General features: G+C 30.2%; 2 protein-coding genes across 2 annotated transcripts; both read right to left on the bottom strand.

The window, feature by feature from the left end:
• Positions 1-523: 523 nt before the first annotated feature.
• LOC100790513 (BAG family molecular chaperone regulator-like protein) lies at positions 524-2,798 on the bottom strand. Its single transcript, NM_001255910.2, has 4 exons — positions 2,281-2,798; positions 1,668-1,924; positions 1,382-1,528; positions 524-1,266 (listed from the first exon to the last, which is right to left on the bottom strand). The coding sequence occupies exons 1-4, from the start codon at positions 2,507-2,509 to the stop codon at positions 838-840; spliced, it is 1,062 nt and encodes a 353-aa protein (NP_001242839.2). The 5' UTR covers positions 2,510-2,798; the 3' UTR covers positions 524-837.
• Positions 2,799-16,646: 13,848 nt separating this feature from the next.
• On the bottom strand, positions 16,647-19,302 carry LOC100786421 (BAG family molecular chaperone regulator 3). Its single transcript, XM_003533181.4, has 4 exons — positions 18,408-19,302; positions 17,643-17,899; positions 17,356-17,502; positions 16,647-17,259 (listed from the first exon to the last, which is right to left on the bottom strand). The coding sequence occupies exons 1-4, from the start codon at positions 18,667-18,669 to the stop codon at positions 16,903-16,905; spliced, it is 1,023 nt and encodes a 340-aa protein (XP_003533229.2). The 5' UTR covers positions 18,670-19,302; the 3' UTR covers positions 16,647-16,902.
• Positions 19,303-21,208: the final 1,906 nt, after the last annotated feature.

The following is a 21,208-nucleotide window of genomic DNA, read 5'->3' as shown; positions in this document are numbered from 1 at the left end:
AGTTTAAAACTTCCCCACCTTATAGATTGACCCTTGTGATGGAATTATTTTACTTACAAAAGTTGTTGTAAAATCTAACTCGAGCCCCAACTTTGAAGGAATTGAAGTCCGATCACCTAATTACCATTAACATGAGCCTTGTACTTTGTTATTTCTAGTCCGTGCATGATTATTTTCCAGTAATCATTCCCGGGGAGGATTGCTTTCTTCCACATTTGTATATTACGATCATTACCCACATAAAAGTTGATGATTTTGTAGGCTTACTAGGACAAATGTCAATGCCACTACTATGTAATCATTGCATGAATTATCATAAGCAGTTTAAATTGCACTGCAGAAAGCTAAGAAAACTGAAACAGGCTTATTGTTCACTCCACCATTTCATTCTCACGGCCTTTGCTTGAGGCCAAAGAAGGGAAAGTTTCTAAATGTGTAATAGCTTGTGTCCAGAAACGGAACATTATCATTTTTTTTATTTGTTAATAGTAATTTTTAATCCATTGTTATCATTTAAATTTCTCTGCTTTTAAAACACCTTTTGCACTTGGCTTCCTACCATTGGATGGATTAATAACATAGTTACATATATCCATCAAAAATAGGCCCATACATTTGGTAAATGAATTCGGCGGACACAAAAATCACAGAAATGTAACTTTTTTTTTTTATGATAATCACTATCATAGCAACCCCATTTATTCTCAAGTAAATGACAGATTATAAGGGGGTTGCTAAACAAATCTAAATACAGAAAAGAATGTAAAACATATAACACTCCAAGTTGAAGACAAACCCAAATCACATCCACACAAGTAAAAACACGTGGTATGGTACTTAGTCGAAGAATTCCCAATTGAACTTGGGAGGACCTGAATTATTGGTCACTGAGGAGGGTGGGGGTGGTGATGTGGCTTGCACAGGGATTAATGGTGGGACAGAATCAAACAACTCCCAATTTGTGGTAACTACAACTCCTGAGGTGGAATTCCTTGAGGGTTGTTCTTGTTGCTCTTGATATAGTGCTAGAGAATTCTCACTTGAGTTCCTTGGTTGTTCTTGTTGCTGCTCCTGAATTGGTGCTAAGGCTAATCTATGACGTCCATTTGAATGCTTTTGTTGTTGCTCTTGAATTGGTCCCTTCCTTTGACCATTTGAATGCTTCTGATGGGGCTTCACTGGGGCTTGGTCTCCATTGCTACTAGGCATAGAATTCTTAACTTTCAGCACATCAAGAGTTTCAACATACTTTTGAACTCTTCTTACCTTCAAAATTAATGTTCCACTGCCATTAGAACCATGAGTGCATAACAAAATGCAATTTGAGATGTAATGATAACACAAAAAATGAGCAAAATGCATCTAAGTCTCTATCATTTACCTGCATTTTCCTCTGTAGTTTCACATCCCCATCAGCCATTATACCATCCAATTTAAGCAATTGATTCATCAATAACTCAATCAGATTAAGCACATCTGTTTCCACAACTTTCCCACCTTTGCTAATAATTGACTCAAAGGCTGATACCTAACCAATTCCAATCACTTATCATCTTCCAACTACTCAAGCATTTAATACAATCCTACCTCATTCATAATTAAGTGTTTGAAAATGAAAAGGAAATAATAATAATAATAGTAATATCAACAGCAACCATAATACATACCCTCCCTGCAAGCCTATCTACTTCCAAGCTGATTTCTGAGATCGACTTTGCAGCTTTCTCCATCTTAGCATTCTTCCTTCTCTCTAACAACCTCTTTTCTTGACTAATAGGGTCTTCCACTAGCACTATCTTGGATTTGTCCTTCACCCCAACTATGTCAAGAAAAGCCTTTGAATCCCTCTCCTTGTCTTTGTAAAACAGCTTTTGGTCTTCATGGTGTAAACCAGTTAGCCCTGACAGCATTTTCTTCAACTCCCCTGCAACTCCAGAAATTAATCACACACACACAATAACCGATATAACGAAAACAAGAAAGGACAAAACTTAGACAGTTCTTTGAGTGTTTTTGGTATTGTTCTCCAATCAGAATCGGAGTTTAACCTCAGTAATCTATGTTAGTCATTTAAATTTAATGCGAACCTTTATTACACAAATTACCTGAAGAAACTCTAATTTTGATCAAAGAACAACAATAGAACCAAAAAACACCTAAACATATATATCTAAGTTTTGTCAATCATGAAAAAGGCAAACAAAACCAAGAGAGAAACATAAGAGGCAAATAAATATAAATAACATTAAAACTTCAAAAAATATAAATGAGAAGAGTTACCAAATGTAGCTTGGGAACTAATGTTGACTTCATGGTAAATTGAACCAAACTTGACCTTTACTCTAATTGTTGGCAAAAGTGCTGGGTTCCGACCCGAATCAGCAGTTCTCATCTGAACCAACATTCCACCTGGCCTCATCTCCCATTCCTTTGAACCCGGCTCAGATCTACAACCAACTGAACCACCTCCATTCATGATGCTACTACTAATATTCTTCATCCTCATCATCTTCTCTCACTCTTTCACTTTCACAACTATGCCACAACAAAAAGGGTGTGTGTGATGAACAAAACACCAGAGAGAGGCTTAGATCTCTGAGGACTCAGATTCTCTACCACCTATGACAGAAACCAGTGACCCAATTCAACAAAAGTCTGCTAGAACATGTCTCAGAAGTCTCTGACCCCAGCATTCCACAAGTCCACAGCAAGAGAGAGAAAGACTCGGGGGGAAAACAACAAAAACTTTGAACTTTAGAGAGAGAGAGAGAGAGGGGAAAAAAAAGAAAAAAGAAAAATTTGGACTATTCAGTGGCTTATGAGGAAGAAAAACTCCAACCCTTTTGAAAGCTGAAACTGCCAAGGGTCAAGGCACGGATCTTTAGACCAAAATGTGGCTGAACTGAAACTGTGAGTTTGAGAATTTTACAGCATAATATTGAACAAGGAAAAAAAATGAAGAGCTAGAATAATCTGAAGCTATGGTTTCTATTTTATTTTTTTCTGAAGGGTATAGAAGAGAAGAGGTTGGAAGAAAGATAGATGAGAATCTAGAGAGTGAAAGATGAGAATTGCAGCGATGAGGAATTGATTCTCCCTTGCTGTTCTGGAGAAATCGGAGGGAGAAGAAAGTGGTGAAATGGAAAAACAAAATAATAATAATAACAATAATAATATAAAAACAAGTGGCCAGCTAACTATGCTGACACCCTGTGATATTCATATATACTATGCATTTAATTAACTAATTTTAAATAGTTAAGTTTCTAATAATTGTCCTTAAAAAAATATATCATATGATCAATTATTCTTTTGTTTCTTGTGCCCGACTAATAAAAATGAAGATGAAGCATCTCATGAGCCGCGGTGATCAAATTGTAATTATTTTTGTTCTTCTTTACTTTTTAGATCATTTTGACTTTTTGCAAGTCTGAATTAATTTGTTTTGGAAATAATTAACAGTAAGCATGCGCTTAATTTTAATTTTCAATTCCCTTGTGTTAATTAATATGTACCATGTGCAAAGTAACCTATTCTACACTTTAGAAAAAGCATCCATAGTAGCATAAAAATAAGAATTCGAATTTAATTTAACTGAACTCAAATTTTTATCTTACTTTTTAAATATTTTTTATTGTCCTTATTAATATTCTTAGAGTATATAAAGTGAGAGGCCTAACTTAACTCCAAAAGCTAGCTCAAGGGATGAGGGAAAAATTATTTTTTTTCTCCCCTTTTAAGCATCATTAGCTTATATAAAGAATTACAAGCTTAAAGATAAACTAAGAATAATGATAGAATATCTTATTTTATATTCTGATAATATATTCTATCAAATATAAACTGATTAGTTAGGCTAACAATACTGATAAAATATCTTATCATATATAAATTCTATCACACTCCCGCAGTCGAAGCGAGAGGTCGATGAACACGAACACTAGGACTGTCTCGAACTGGACCCGGGACCATGGCCACTAATTTTTTATTTTTTTCAGAATTCTTGTAATATCCAGACGGCTTCCCCCGTTGTTGTTGGTCTGAATGAGAGAAATTTGAGTCATAAATGGATTATGAGGTAGCCACCATTGCCGATCCGGCTTCCTCAAGTATGAGCATCAACCGAGCCTGATAAAACGAAGGTTGATGATCACTCTGCTGAATTAACATCCCTACACCTCGATATGCACTTGTGAGACCCGAAACAAGTTGAATGACGAGGCAGCTCTTCGACAAACATTCTCCATTTGAAGAGTGATGGAGATATGGTTCCTTATATTGGAAACTGCAAGAGACGAATGGAAAGAACTCTTATTGTCCGTCATGGCAGTGAGAAGAAGAAGAAATAAGAGGTGGAGGGAAGGTAAGGTAAGGGAAGTGATTTGAGAGAGATAAGGTAAGAGAAGAGATTTGAGAGAGATAGCGAGCAAAAAGGCTTACCGGGGTTTGAAAAGTTCAGCCCATGTCATGTATTGGACATTTTCCATCTCAAGAATGATTGAAACATGATTCTTGATGTTGGAGACAACAAGAGCAGTGTGAAAGATAGAGTTTGAGTGAGACATGGTGATGGAGAAGAAAAAGAAAGGGACTGAACGACGCTAGGGCCTATGTGCGAAAGTCAAAGGAAGGCGCTATGGCTCTGATACCATCTTAGAGTGTATGATATGAGAGACCTAACTCAATCCCAAAAGCTAGCTCAAGGGATGTGGGAAAGATTATTTTTCTCTCCCCTTTCGTTAAGCATGATTAACTTATATAAAGGATTACAAGCTTAAAGATAAACTAAGAATAATGATAGAATATCTTATCTTATATCTTGATAATATATTCTATCAAATACAAACTGATTAGCTAGGCTAAGAATACCGATAGAATATCTTATCATATATTTTGATAATATATTCTATCAAATATAAACTGATTAGCTAGGTTAAGAATACCGATAGAATATCTTATCATATATTTTGATAATATATTCTATGAAATACAGACTGATTAGTTAAGCTAACAATACTAATAAGATATCTTATCATATATTTTATCATTAGCTAGGCTAAGAATACAGATAGAATATCTTATCATATATTTTGATAATATATTTTATCAAATACAAACTGATTAGTTAGACTAACAATATTGATAAAATATCTTATCATATATTCTATCAAACATATTCATATACTATTTGATGGAATTTAATTTCACTCGAGACATGCTTTCAATTAGTTGACGATAACCACAGTAAAAAATCATCTATTTTTTATAGGTAATTTGTATTTATTAACAATTTCTTTAATCCATAATAATTTAAAAAAAAGATGAAGAATTGAGTCGTATATAAATGAAAAGAAAATAAAAATGGTTGTTGGAAAGAAAGAGAAGGAGAGAAGCAAAGCCGGCAAAGCAATCTTAATTTCTTCATAAATGGTTAAGAAAACCGACGGAGAGAAGTGAATTATGCTATGTTAGAGTTTTGGTGCTGTTTGGTTCAGCATAAACATGTTGTGACCCTTGCTATCTGGATGCCACGTGTCACTGTAGGGGTAGTAAGGGAATTTAGGGATAGACCAATCAATGTTGTTGGACAGTGGAGAGTTATAGTGCATAGTGCATTGTCTTTGCAGTTTAATTTTGATGAGGGGAGTTGTTCAAACAGTCAAGTTTTACCCGCCAAAGCTTCTTATTGGTCACTCGCACGTGTTCTGTCCCTCCTTGCAAAAGGACCAAGTGGGAAGGGTAATTTTTAACCCTTGGTGAAAACTTGAAAGTGAAACCATCAAGAGTTGATTAGTTGCTTCTAGGGTTTTTTTATTAGGTGCATACACGTGCTGTTTCCTTCTTTCGTGCCTTTTTTTTGTAACAATCAATAATTTAAGAATCAAAACTTTGCTTTTGATCCAATTAAATAGTAAGTCATACTCCTACTTTTCATGCTTTAAAATTACAATAGGGAAAATTAACCATTGACCCGTTTGTTTCATGTATTTAAAAATTAATTTTTGTTTTTTAAAATTAAAAAAAAGTAGTACGTAATTCTTGAAAATTATTTGTAAAATCAATATGTCTTTCTTTTAGTTTTAAAACCCCAAAACCATAATATTACTTATAAAATTGTTTTTTGTTCCATTTTCAGTTTTCTATTATTATATTCTTTCTTGAACTTTTATATATTTTTCTCTCATTTTCTAAAAATCAGTTTTTGAAATTTTTTTATAAAATAATGTTTAAAAAATAATATAAAAAACACAATGAAATTAACACACCTAGATTTATCAGTTCTTAATTTATTGTGCTTAGAATAGTTTATAAAAAAATATTTTCTTTGACAATAATCAACAGCAAACACACTATGATACTCAATGAGAACTAAGATCTATTACTTTGGGAAAATCTTGCTTTTGTTAGAAATGTATAGTTTGAACAAAAGAGAATGATCAGATCAGTCAAAACTTATGTTATTATATATTAGAATACTACATGAGATCACCCACGCATTATTTTCTTTAATTATATAATACTTGGAACAAGCTAGAATGAAGGGAAGAATTCAAAAATGGAGGCCAAGCACTTTGGTCCCTTTCGATTCGGGTAAAATTTCGTTTTTGATGGTATTGCCAATAGCTATCATTTAATGGAAACATTTGGTTAGCTTGTCTTTTCCTCTATTAAACAGACAATTACGATATCTGTCCCTTTTTTACCATTTTATAGTATTTTCAAAATCTCTGTAAACTAAACTACTTGTTAATAGTGTCTTTCTCCATCGTCGGTTAATGGTACAATTGATTTTATTTGGACTAGTTAGCTTTGTCGTTAAGTCCAATACTTGATCCTCATCAATGCTCAATCTAATTGTGAGCAATGCAAATTTGTCCATAGAGTAGAAAAAACAAGAAAGGGTGTTTATATATATAATTGCATGTTATTTTTATTAAAATTCTCACAATATTTTTATAATAAGAAAAGGATAAAAAGTAATGGGAAAATATAAAATAATTAAGATGTGTGTCGTGATTAAAAATATATATATATTATAAAAAATTGAAATGAAAATAATATAATTTTATCAATTTCTTGTTTAATTTCTTATGATGAAAACAGGGACTAGACATTATCATTTATTATTTATAGAACTCAACAAGTTTCGGTGTTTAAAAGCGAAATCGAAATGACAGGTCTTATAGATAAAATAGACGAGCACTATATGTCTTTTTGTTTCTTCATATATATTTATATTTTTATGTTATAAACAAAAATAAAATAATTTTCTTTCTGTAATTGAAGCGTAAACTCTGGTAGAATACATAGAATTATTTTCCAATGCAACCTAACCAGCAAGCTATTGGCTTTTGCTTTTTTCTTTCTGAATCAAAGATCTTTTTTTCACAGCTTTCAAAGATCTAAGTCTTCATGTAAGTAGAAAAAAAAAAAAGCAGCCTTAATGAAATTCAAATTTAAAACTAAGGTATTCTTCATTTTTGTGACATTTGTTAAGGTTTTTAAGCAAGCTCTTGAAATATCTAGTACTGAAGGTTTCTTATATAGATATAAAAGATTGTTAGTTATAATTAAGAAATGTTTTAAAATCATGTGAAAGAATATCTCAAGTGTGAGGGTATTTTTACAATACAATAGGTATGAATTCGTTGGAAAACTAACAAGTCTTTAATAATTAATAATTTGATACAGCTAATTGTTAAAAAAAAAAAGTATACATAATGTTAACTGTCATTAGTAAATGGGAAAACAGAAACTTTGAAATTCAAATTCAGGATTATTATAACCAAAAAACAGAGCACAAACTTAAAATATTGTAGGAAATTGCAATTGACTCCAAGTCGTCAAGATTTTAATTATTACCCTCATTGAAAACATATACCAAACTAAAATTGAGAGACAAGAAAAAGAAGATTCTAAGGACATCAAGGAATGCGGGTACACGTGGCGCGCATCGGAGGCGTGACTAAGATACGAAAAGATAAGCAAACTACATCTTTCTCGACATATTGTCACTGCTCAAATTCAAAGGATGTCTCCTCCATTTACGATCCACCGACAGTTTTGGCACGCGCGAGGTTCGTCGCACGTGAGAAAGTGCTACGGGGTTGTGTTCCTGTGCGTACGTATTACGACGGTGACGGTTCTACCTACTGTGGTTGTTGGCTAACTATGCAATTGCAAATTAAACAGGATATTCTTTTTTTTAGTCTTCCATATTTTTAATTTATATAATAACTAATACTTTGGCAGCCCATATAAAAAAAACAATAAAAATAAATTAATAAATACTAATATTTTAGCTTTTTTATTGTATATAATAATAATAATAATAATAATAATAATAATAATAATAATAATAATAATAATAATAATAATAATAATAATAATAATAATATAATTTGAACTTAAGAACTCGTATAAACTATTCAAGCTTTTATTATTAAGTCGACTCTAATAAATTTTACTATTTTAACTTATGCATTGCATAAGTCAAATATTTATTTTTTATATAACTAAAATTTTAGTGAATAAATATTTTAAATATCTGGTAACAAATATTTTAAATATACAAATTGTATTATTATTAAAATTTATAACAAAATAACTATGTTTTATATAAATTATATTTTAAATTTACAATAAATAATTTAAATTATGATATAAATTTATTTTTGGAAAGAGATAAAAAAAAACATTAGATTGAATGGGATCGGCAATTAAAAAGATTAAATATATAAATAAAGATAAAATGTAGTTGGAGAAAATTGATCAAGATACTTTGTTTTCTTTTGTTGATTGTAGGGATGGTGTGCTAAATGCAAGTTCCAATAAAAGAAGAACAAAAAAATCTAATTAAGTAAAAAAAAAAAGTGATAGTCTCCCTCTATGAGTTGTATGTTATAGTTTAAAATATTGTGTTTACAGTTGTTCATTTTACAATAATTATACTATGAGTAAAATTTATGACTTTCATGCATATTATTCAAACCTCTCAACATTATGTTATTAAGTTATATTTAAGAAAGTTAAAAAGATAAAATTGAAAAAAAAAATATGAACACCAAAATAATTATCACCAGTATACGTTTATATATTGTTATTATAGATTACAGTAAACACGAAAAGTATTATTATTATAGATTACAATACATAATGACACCGCAAAATAAAGATGTCGGTGTATTTCAACAAAAATCTTTTTTTATCAACAAAAAGATATATCTTTTTAATTTCTTATATTAGCATATGAAGTACAAGGGATAGGTATATTCGGTCAAAAAATGATAGGTATGCAACTTAAGAATATTATATATATATATATATATATATATATATATATATATATATGTATATATCATTATTTTAATACGTCTCTGAGTATTAATGGAGATTAGATATATGCTTTTTTTAAGCATCCATGGGAATTAGTTTAAAATATAGAATCGTTGTTTATGGGATTGGGCAGTTGACAATGAGACATCTGATGGCGGACAAGGTACCGACCAATAGCAAATAAGTAAAGACTTATACACGATTTTTTATGAAAAAATATACAAAATTGATTTTCTTAACATAATTATCCAACAAGTTGTTGGTTTTAATAATTTTCGACTCGATTTGTTTAAATAATAAATAATTCATATTTGAGTATAAAAAAAGTTAAATTATTCACTTATTAATAAGAGTATATTTTTAATGGAAGGAATTAACCTCTCAAGTTCTAAAAAAAAAAAAAAAAGAAAACCTAAAAACAAAAGTGAAATGACTTATTTTTTAAATATACTATTAATCCTTGTAATTTAACATTTTTTTCATTTTTATTGCTGTAAAAAATATTTTAGTCTTTATAAAATATATTTGTTTTATTTTTTGTCCTTAACATGTTTTAGATAATGCTTTAAATAATAAAAAAATGTTTTAAATAATAAAACATTATCTAAAATACTCTAAAGACAAAAAAATATATTTTAAAATGACTAAAACAAAAAAAAATTACAAAAATAAAATGAAAAAAAATACTAAATTACAACACCAAAAATGTGTTTAAGCCTATAAATTATTATTACTTTGATACACGATTTCCTTTTTCTTTTTTCCTGCCTAGATAACTGATGATAGTGTAGTTTATAAAACATTAATTAACATCACAAATATTATGGACTTGGTGTAAATTTTCTACTTTAATCGTTCGAATATTTTTAAATATTATCAACTTTATTTTAGTTTTATAGATTATGAAAAGAAAATTATATTTTGTGAAACAATCGTTTTACATTGACCCTACTGACTCTCCGTGATCGTCACCATATTATTTAGGAAGAACTAGACTGTCACAAGTCAAATTAAATTATTATATCATGGCCAATAACTAAATTCATTTTTTATTATTGAAATAATTAGTTTATTATTGAGATAATAAAGGTATATAAGGAGATGGGATTCTCTAACATTCTTTTCCCCTACATTATTTCTCTTATTAAGTGAAATTTATATAGGACTCAGTAATTTGGAAATGAGATTTAGCAACAAGAGAATAAGATCCACAAATCCATTGGAATTCACATAAATTTCATCTAGTGGGAGAGTATATATATATAATGTGTTATTAACATTTCTCATAAAAAATCATAATTATTTTATTTTTAAAATTATATATAATATATATAGTATGTGATTGAAAAAATAATTAAGTAGTTTATAAGTTTTTTAACTAGTTTATTTGATAAAAAATTAAGTTATCAGAAGTATATGATTAGAGAGCATTACAAAAAATAAAAAAACTACTTTCCAATTTGGAATGTTCCGTAGATAATAATAGTATGCAACTTAATAAGCTAAGTATTGTTGTCAGATATTAAACTTGGTACTAAATGTGATTTTCAAGTTCAGATTTTGACGTTGAATGTTACGAAAGAATGTTCACGTTCATGTGTCATGTTCTGATTGGACGATGAAAATATTATTATTTTTAACGTCCGATCAAAACGTAATACATGTGAGTCAATGTTCATTTGTAATAATCAATGTCTAAATTTGAAAACTTGAAGACCACATTTATCGAATTAGATATAATTGGAGGACTAAATTCGTGAATAAATTTAAATAAGGATTAAAATTGAAATTAAAGATAACTAGAGGAGAAAAATACAATTTTATCTTTTTTTTAATTGACAAACAAGTTATTTATACCCTACTAATACAGCAATATCATTTGAAGATAGCTAGCTTTTTTTTTACTGCAAAAAAAAAAAACTACCTATATTTTTTTGTTGTTAGAGTAACGGTACCGCCATAAAGCTTTATTTAATAATGAATATCCAAGCATTCAACATAATATACGTATTTCATCTAGGCAGAAACAATAGAGTTACAAAATATATGTTGGTCTAACTCCACTTTCATAGCTAGTTCAATAGTTTTGATTTGATAAGTTAATAAAAATAGGGAATGATTTATAAGTTAAAAGCTATGTGAGATTTTTTTCTTCCTATATTCTCCCCTTATTATTATTTTTTTAAAAAAAAGAAGAATGTTTTCCTTCTATCAATTAATATAATTATTTTCAACATATTATATATACATACTTAGTTATTTCACCTCTAATTTTTATGAAATATACATTTCCTAATAATAACAACAATAATTTTATATAAATTATTATTTTTTATTACTATACAAGTATATGTAAATAAATATACCATCTTACATCATTTTATATTATTAACTTGTTTAATTAATTAATCTTAGCAACTCCAGTTTCAACTTTCAAGACTTAAGTTTTCAGTTATCAATATCTTTTAGCTTTTAATTATTTTTTTTAGATACTAAAGGAATTTAAATACACTAAGCAAGGATAACTAGAATATTAAACAGGTCAAATTAATTTTTTATATTTATGATAAATCATTAAATTCATTTTTAATTATTGAAATAATTAAGATGTATGAGCTGAGGGTACTTTTGGTTAGATATTTCGAAGAAAAAAAAGTGCATAAAAATAAATGATTGTAAAAGCAACTGTTGTTTGAATAACTAGATTTTGAACTTGAATTTGGTTTAGTACTATTGTAAAATATAACTAATTTTCAAGCGTGACATAAAAATTTAATTATTATAACATACGCGTTATATAAAATGGGTCCCATATGGAAGATATACATAAATTAAAAAAAATGTGGCAAATGCTTCTTATTACATAGACAAAGGGACTTAGTTCCATTCGATTACCAGGGCATATAGTTCCATGCGGAAGAAATGTGCCATACACACACATAAAAAGGTTAGGAAAAATGAGAGAGAAAAATGAAAATTAAAGAAGACCTAAGAGAAAAATAGAGAAACTGCTTTATGGGACAATACTGATAAAGATAATAATAAGTTAGGTAGAACTAGAATGTTTGTATAGCTTTTGTGCTAGCGTATGGTTAGTGTCGAAGCCATATGCATGTGTGAGCATGTGGAGTGGGGTGGACTGTGGAGTGTGGTCAAAGGGAAAACCAGAAACAACAAGTCTTATAATTTAAGGGAATAACAAGGAAACCTCTGCACGATGCAGAGGTCAGTGTATGCATGTTGGTGGTGTTGTTGTTGTTGTTGTAAGGTGTGTTACTGTTACTGTAAGTGATTGTTGCTTGTTTTCTGATTCACTATCACGACAACTATACAAAACTTGGAAACCTCTGCACTCACTTTCTAAAAACCATTATCAGTGTCCAAGGCAACATCACGGACATGTCTAGGTCTTCAGTCTACTTTGTCCATTCTTCCCCCCTTAATTGTATGATTATTAGTCTGGGTATGTGAGTAACAGTTTATTGATTGTCTATATCGTTCGTTATAACACATATCACATGCTCAAATTTGTTTATTCATATACATATCGGTTCTCTCCCTACCAATTAGAAAATAATAGGGAAAATTTTATTTTGATTCTAAACTATAACATAATTGGCTAGCAAAAGAAAGTCGGTATAGTTGACAAGAATAAGACTATCCCACAAATAAGGTTGAACAGAACTGTTTTTATAAAGTGATTCAATTTAATTTTTTCTTAAAATGATTCAAGTTTTGTGGGTTGATTCGATTTATTTTCGTTTTTATATCTATGCATGGTTCGATTTGAATCATTTTATGTAAATAATTTGCATAAAATTTGGTTGAATCTTTTTTATAAAGTGACTTGGTTCAATTTTTTTTTAAATCAATTGATTTTTATGATTTGATTCGATTTTTAAACCGTCCAATATAATTAATTTTTTACACACTCCTACCTATCCTATGAGGATGTAGTTTTAAATTAAATTTCATTACCAAATACCAATATGAGAATTTTATAGGAAGTAATCTATAAACATATTTATATATGTAATTACTATTTGAGGTGTGTAACTTATCCTAACTTTAAGAAACCTCCAAAAATTTAACTCACCTTTACTTTCACATACGAAAAATAATAATTGGTTGAAAATAGCATGTTAAACATTTCACATAATGTATATATAGCTTTGGGGTGGAAATTAAGCTACATTTTCTAGAGTATTTTAACAAAATTTATCTTACGATACAAAACAGAGTGTTATACATTTTGGAAAGACAACTTTTCCTCTTCATTAGTGAATGATTATTTGTGCTAAGTTTGATTAATTCGATATACACTTCGATCGGCTAAAAAATGTTAAATTAAAGCGTTGTGAAGCTAAAGATATGGTAGGGTGTCTATGTACTTGCAAGTAGTACTGTCACATTTGAAAAGAAGAATCTAAAAACTTTTTTTTAACGAAATATGAAGACATAAAAAAACAAAAGTAGAAAATCACCGAAAATAACATTATAATATAACAATAATCATAAAATAAGAAAGAAACAGAGTATACAGACTCATTATCATCTTTTTTTGCTGAATGACTCATTTTCATCTCTGTGTCGCCTAGGGAAACTTGGGTTAAATAAAAAACTGTCGGCAGAGAAAATTCCAAAAAAAAAAAAAAACACAAGACCAAGAAGGGGGGAAAATAAAGAAGAAATCCTTCACTTTCACAAAGGAAAAAGAGATGTTTGATTTCAGTGGACAATTCCTTTCTTTGTGATGCAGAAACTAATGACTGTGTATATGTAATTTGCAAACATTCAAAACGATGCAGGTCCAAGTGGGTACTTTTCAGATAGCTTCAATGATCATGAGTTACAATGACGTTTCTAATAAACTTGGAAATTTAAATTTTTTCACCAAAAATGGTTCTTAATTGCTATGTATAACCAAAACCCAGCTGCTATGAAAATGATAGAACACCATGCAATTGCGAGGCTAAGATGCTTCCTTCCCATAAAGGCATGCCCTATCCTTATGCCATTATGAATACGCAATTGGCATCATATTATTATTATTATTAAGTCAAACACCCACCGGATTTGATACTCACTTCCATTTTGCAAAAAAATGACATATTAATATTTTTCGGTCACAAATTGACACATCCACAAACAACAAAGCTCTTTCATCTACCATCACCATAAGCAAATAATGCATATGGATCACACTTTTGGTTCATGCATGCTCCTTATTCTTTAAAATGTAATATGCGTGACAATTTCTAGCTAGTCCCATCTTAAGTAGGCACACATACGCGTTACTTATATATCTTATCGCTTATTACCTAAAAAGAAAAGAGTTTTTTTTTTTGTTAATGAAGAAATGAAGTTTGAATTTAAGGTGTCGGTTTATGACTAGCTTGCACTAAATTTCAATTTGGTTATAAATGAAAGTTGCATAAAAAATACTTAAGCTCTCGGCCATAGACTCGTAAACATTCTGATAACATAAATGACCAAGTAACATAAAAATTAAAGTTCTCAGAAGCAGATGAATCATAAACGTTTTCATATTTTCAACAACTTTGAAATTAATTTTCAAATTCTATAAAAAAGGAATTAATAAACATATCAATTACTAACATGATATCCTTTAAGTATAAACATATAGTGAGGATTGATCTCGGATATGTGCATATGTGCATATTAAAAAATATCTTTTAAAAGAGACTTACATCTTAAATAAATTTTCTTATTTAATTTCGAAAAATTATTCATTGACTCCCGATTGAGAAATACTTCAGATTCATATCCAAAAATAATAATAAATATATCTATTACATCTCAATAATATAATAAAGTGTAATTATTTGGGTATTATGCAATTGTAGAAGGGACATTGTGAAAACTTATGTTATTTTCATATCAAGTTTTCAAAAGCAATCTATAAAATGCGTTATTAAGTGTTTAACTTTTTTTCTGAATTATTAAGTGTTTAACTGCACATGTAACACATTATTAGTTTGACATTAATTTTAATATTTTTTGTTATCGTTAAGGCTTTTTTAAAAGTTGAATGATTGATACGTCTATAGTTACAATACAACAATAAAGTTTACTCCAATGTGATGATTTTTTTTTAAGATTTGTTAAGAATATATTATTAATACAAACATATCATTTTTTTAGTGATTTTTTTTTTTGCAATATATATAATATATAGAGATCCTCACTTCCCCTGGTATATATAATTTTATTGCAATCATTAAAATTTTACGATTGCGTCATTTTTTACTCAACAAGAAGTGACATGGATGTGAGATCATTAGTAATGCAATTGGATGCTTAAAATGTTTACTCTTGCACTTTCTTTTTAAAAAATAAAAGTATAAATTATAGAGAAAAATTCTTCCCATGTAAAGTTAAGAAAGGTCGGTTTCAACGAAGATTTAAGATGAAATTTTTTTACTTACTAACAAGAAACAAGTTTTCGTAAAATCTAACTCGAGTCCTAACTTAATTTGTATGAATAGCAGTAGGATCATGTAACTACCATAAGCATGAGCCTTGTACTTTGTCATATCAGGTCCATACATGATCATTTATGCAGTTGTAAATTACTATCATTACCTACAAAAAAGTTGAGTATTTTGTGGGTTTGCTAGGACAAATGTCAATGCCTCTACTACGTAATCATTACATGAATTATCATAAGCAGTTTAAATTGCACTGCAGAAAGCTAAGCAAACTGAAACAGGCTTATTGTTCACTCCTCCATTCTCATGGGCTTTTCTTGAGGCCAAAGAAGGGAAAGTTTCTAAATGTGGAATAGCCTGTGTCCAGAAACACTAATATTAGCAATCTTTTTTATTTATTAGTAGTAATTTCTAATACATAGTTATCATTTCATCTTCTCTGCTTTTAAAACACTTTTTGGACTTGGCTTCCTATCATTGGATGAATTAGTAAAATCCTTTAATAGATGCTAGTCTTTTTGTCACTTGTAGCCCCCACAAGAAGCTAAGATAATGAATTAAAGTTATTATGTCATCAACCAATGGTCCAATGCTGCTTCACCAAGAAATACAACCTAGAGATTTTTTTTTATCATCAAAAATTAGTTGTTAGTATTATTAATTTTTATTGATAGTGAGATTCAAATCTATGACTTTTCTTCCCTTCCTTTCTCTTTTCACCACTAAACAAACCTTATATCTCCTCAAAACCTAGATTAATAATGGAAATGAAAAGAAAGCAAAATCATTCTTTAAATGGGATTTTAGACTAAGAAATATACATGTTCTTTAAGATGTTTCTAATAACAAAGTTACAAATGCTAATAATAATATTATATATATCCATAAAAAAAATAGGCCCATACATTTGGTAAATGAATTCGGTGGACACCAAAATCACAGAAATGTAACTTTTTTCTATGATAATCACTATCATAGCAACCCCATTTATTTCTGAAGTAAATGACAGATTATAGGGGGTTGCTAAACAAATCTAAATACAGAAAAGAATGCAAAACATATAACACTCCAAGTGGAAGACAAACCCAAATCATATCCACACATGGTAGGGTACTTAGTTGAAGAATTCCCAATTGAACTTGGGAGGACCTGATTTATTGGTCTCCGAGGGATGTGGGGATGGGGATGTGGATGGCACAGGGATTAATGGTGGGACAGAATCAAACAATTCCCAGTTTGTGGTAACTACAACTCCTGAGGTGGAATTCCTTGGGGGTTGTTCTTGTTCTTGTTGCTGCTCTTGAATTGGTGCTAAGGCTGATCTATGATGTCCATTTGAATGCTTTTGTTGTTGCCCATTTGAATGCTTCTGTTGAAGCTGCACTGTGGCATGGTCTCCATTGCTACTAGACATAGAATTCTTAACCTTCAGCACATCAAGTGTTTCAACATACTTTTGAATTCTTTTTACCTTCAAAATTAATGTTTCACTACCATTAGCAAATGCAATTGAAGATTGTACTAATAACACAAAATGAGCAAAATGCATCTAAGCCTCTATCATTACCTGCATTTTCCTCTGTAGTTTCACATCCCCATCAGCCACTATACCATCCAATTTAAGCAATTGATTCATCAATAACTCAATCAGATTAAGCAAATCTGTTTCCACAACTCTCCCACCTTTGCTAATAATGGACTCAAAGGCTGATACCTAACCAATTCCAATCACTTATCAGCTTCCAACTACTCAAGCATTTAATACAATCCCACCTCACTCATAATTAAGTGCTTGGAAATTATAAGGAAAAATTCAAAAAAACATTAAAACATATTAAGAACCATAATACATACCCGTCCTGCAAGCCTATCTACTTCCAAGCTGATTGCTGAGATTGACTTTGCAGCTTTCTCCATCTTAGCATTCTTCCTTCTCTCTAACAACCTCTTCTCTTGACTAATAGGGTCTTCCACTAGCACTATCTTGGATTTGTCCTTCACCCCAACCATGTCAAGAAAAGCCTTTGAATCCCTCTCCTTGTCTTTGTAAAACAGCTTTTGGTCTTCATGGTGTAACCCAGTTGGCCCAGACAGCATTTTTTTCAACTCCCCTGCAACCCCAGTAGTTAAAAGTTAAAACACACAATAATCAATGTAACCAAAACAATAAAAAAGGACAAAACTTAGATACAGTTATTGTTTGCTTTTAATGTTGTTACACTGTCAAAATAGATGTTTCACCTCAACAATCTAGGTTGACATAACAATATTACATATTTGCACAGATTACCAGGTACCTCTAATTCTGATAGAAGAATTGTTGGGATTTTGATGGGAGTATTAAATCACTCAAGTAACAATAGTACATAACATGGACTTATGTAATAATTGGGTAACTAATAGTAAAATTATATACTCTGAGAATTGAATAATTAAGAGTAACTAAATTTAAATAACAATTTGCATAAAGATAAAGAAATTAGGAGTAAGAAAATAGTGATTCCATGTTAAATTCGTATCCATGTTTTGTCCAACAAGAAAAAGGTAAAGACAACCGACAGAAGAGAGAACATAAAGGGAAATAAATAACAAAAAAAACTGAAAAAAGTGAAGAATTACCAAATGTAGCTTGTGAACTAATATTGACTTCATGGTAAATTGAACCAAACTTGATCCTAACTCTAATTGTTGGCACAAGTGCTGGGTTCCGATCCGAATCAGCAGTTCTCATCTGAACCAACATTCCACCTGGCCTCATCTCCCATTCCTTTGAACCTGGCTCAGCTCTGTTACCATCTGAACCTCCATTGTTCATGATGGAAGAATGACCATTTGTCTTATTATTGTTATTACTACTACTAATATTCCTCATTCCCATCATCTTCTCTCACTCTTTCACTTTCACAACTATGGCACAACAAAAGGGTGTGTGCTGAACAAAACACCAGAGAGGCTTAGATCTCTGAGGACTCAGATTCTCTTCTACTCATGACAGAAACCACAGTGATCCAATTCACCAAAAGTCTGCTAGAACATGTCTCAGAAATCTCTGACCCCAGCATTCCACAAGTCCACCAAAGAGACAGAAAGAAAAAAAACAAAATTTTGAACTTGAGAGAGAGAAAAGAGAAACTTGGAATAATCAATGGCTTATGTGGAAGAACAACTCCAACCCCTCCAAAAGCTGAACCTGCCAAGGGTCAACGCACAGATCTTTAGGCTAAAATTTGCCTGAAACTGTGAGTTTCAGAATTTTAAAGCATAACCTTGATTGAACAAGAGAAAATGAAGAGCTAGATATATAATATGAAGCTGTGGTTTTTTTGTTTTTTTTTTTCTGAAGGAGATAGAAGAGAGGAAAGATGAGAATCTAGAGAGGGAAGAATTGCAACGATGAGGAATTGATTCTCCCTTGCTGTTCTGGAGAAATCGAAGGGAGAAGAAAATAATGAAATGATATAAAAACGAGTGGCCAGCTAACTATGCTGACCCCCCCCCCCCACTGTGATATTCATGTATACTAAGCATTTAATTAATTTACCTTTAAAAATATCATATGATCAACTATTCTTTTGTTTCTTTGTGCCTGACTAATAAAATGAAGCATTTCATGAGCCAATGATCAAACTGTAATTTGATATAAAATAAATTACTTTATAAATATTTACACTTAAAAATGCCGTTGTAAAATTTTATAATTATTATATTATTAGTTTTCATAACATACTTAACATGATTTCTTGTTATTGACAATATAAAAATATACCTATATCATTTGAGAAAAAACAATTTTGCTCAGGTCATGCTTTCAATTAGTTAATGATTACCCAAATGAAAAATCATCTACCTCTTGATTAACAATTTGTTTAATCCTCAATGAGATAAAAGAAAGAAAATGAAATTGAGAAGAAGAAAAAAACGAAAATGGTGGGTGGAAAGGAAGAGAAGGAGACAAGCCGGCAAAGCAATCTTAATTTTTTCATGAATGGTTAAGAAACCGACGGAGAGAAGTGAACTGTGTGGTGTTAGAGTTTTGGTGCTTTTTGATTCATCATAGAGATGTTGTGTCCCTTGTTTTCTGTATGCCACGTGTCATTGTAGGGGCAGTAAGGGAATTTAGGGATAGACAAATCGTTGTTGTTGGCCAGTGGAGAGTTATTGTGCGTTGTCTTTGCAGTTTAATTTTGATGAGGGGAGTTGTTCAAACAGTCAAGTTTTACCCGCCAAAGCTTCTTATTGGTCACTCGCACGTGTGCTGTCCCTCCTTGCAAAAGGACCAAGTACGGAGGGTAATTTTTAACCCTTTGTGAAGCTGTCGAAGTGAAATTGAGATGAATCCAACAAGTGTTTGATTCTTTGATTACTTGTTTCTAGGGTTTTTTAGTAGTGCATATACACGTGATGTTTCCTTCTTTTGTGCCTTTATGTAAGAATTTATAATTTAAGAATCAAAACTTTGCTTTTGATCCAATTAAATTGTTAGGCACTCTCCTACATTTCATGTTTTTGAACTACAATAGGGTTCTCTAAAAAACTACAATAGGGAAAATTAACCATTGACCTATATGTTTCGTATATTTAAGAATTATCATAGTCAACCTAACATTAAAAGAAAGAATTATAATATCCGACGTGGGTTTAATTTTCATTATTATAAATATTCTTTGAGCTTTTAAGTCATCCTCAGTTTTGTTAAACTCCCTAAAATCCAATTTAAACTTTTTATGTTAGAAAAAAAAAAGAATTATATGTTGAGTTTTTTTTTTTATCATTATACGAGAGTTATTTTGCTTTATAAAAGCTAAAGCTTCAATTTTACTAGCCTTACTATTTTTTTTTTGGTTGAATAGAAAACATAGACAAAACTACCAGAACGTTAAATCAAGCTCAAGAAGAGCTAGAGCTACTCGCCTAACTATTAGACTATCCCAAAAAATTATTTTTGTTGCTGAAAAAATATTTGAAAAAAAAGTGGTTTTTTAAAATCTATAATCTATAACAATTATAACGAAGATTTCTCATTTTAGTTTTTTTTAGGTCCAATACAAAATTGCTAGTAAATAAATTATAATTAATTTATTAATGAAGGTAAGTGTTTGATAACACTTTTTAACATTCAGATAAAAAGAAATAATAGTTTTTACCTTCAAGAATCGATAGAAGAATAATATAATATTTCATTCTATTATTTACATGTCTAAGTTAACTCTATAGTATGGTATTGTTATCAAATTCAAATAAATTAGCATATGACTTCAAAAATTATTTTCTTGTTTCATTCAATTGTCATGTCCAAGGTATTAGAAGAGCTCAAACTCATTACCTATAATCAATGGATTTTTCTTGATTAACCATTAACTTCATAGATATTTAATCATATCAAATGTTCATTCAACTAACGTCTTAAAACATTAGGAGTC

This window comes from Glycine max, chromosome 9, assembly GCF_000004515.6.
Source record: "Glycine max cultivar Williams 82 chromosome 9, Glycine_max_v4.0, whole genome shotgun sequence".
Taxonomy (NCBI): domain Eukaryota; kingdom Viridiplantae; phylum Streptophyta; class Magnoliopsida; order Fabales; family Fabaceae; genus Glycine; species Glycine max.
The sequence above is the reverse complement of the archived record's forward strand: the minus strand, read 5'-3'. Positions and strand labels throughout refer to the sequence as shown.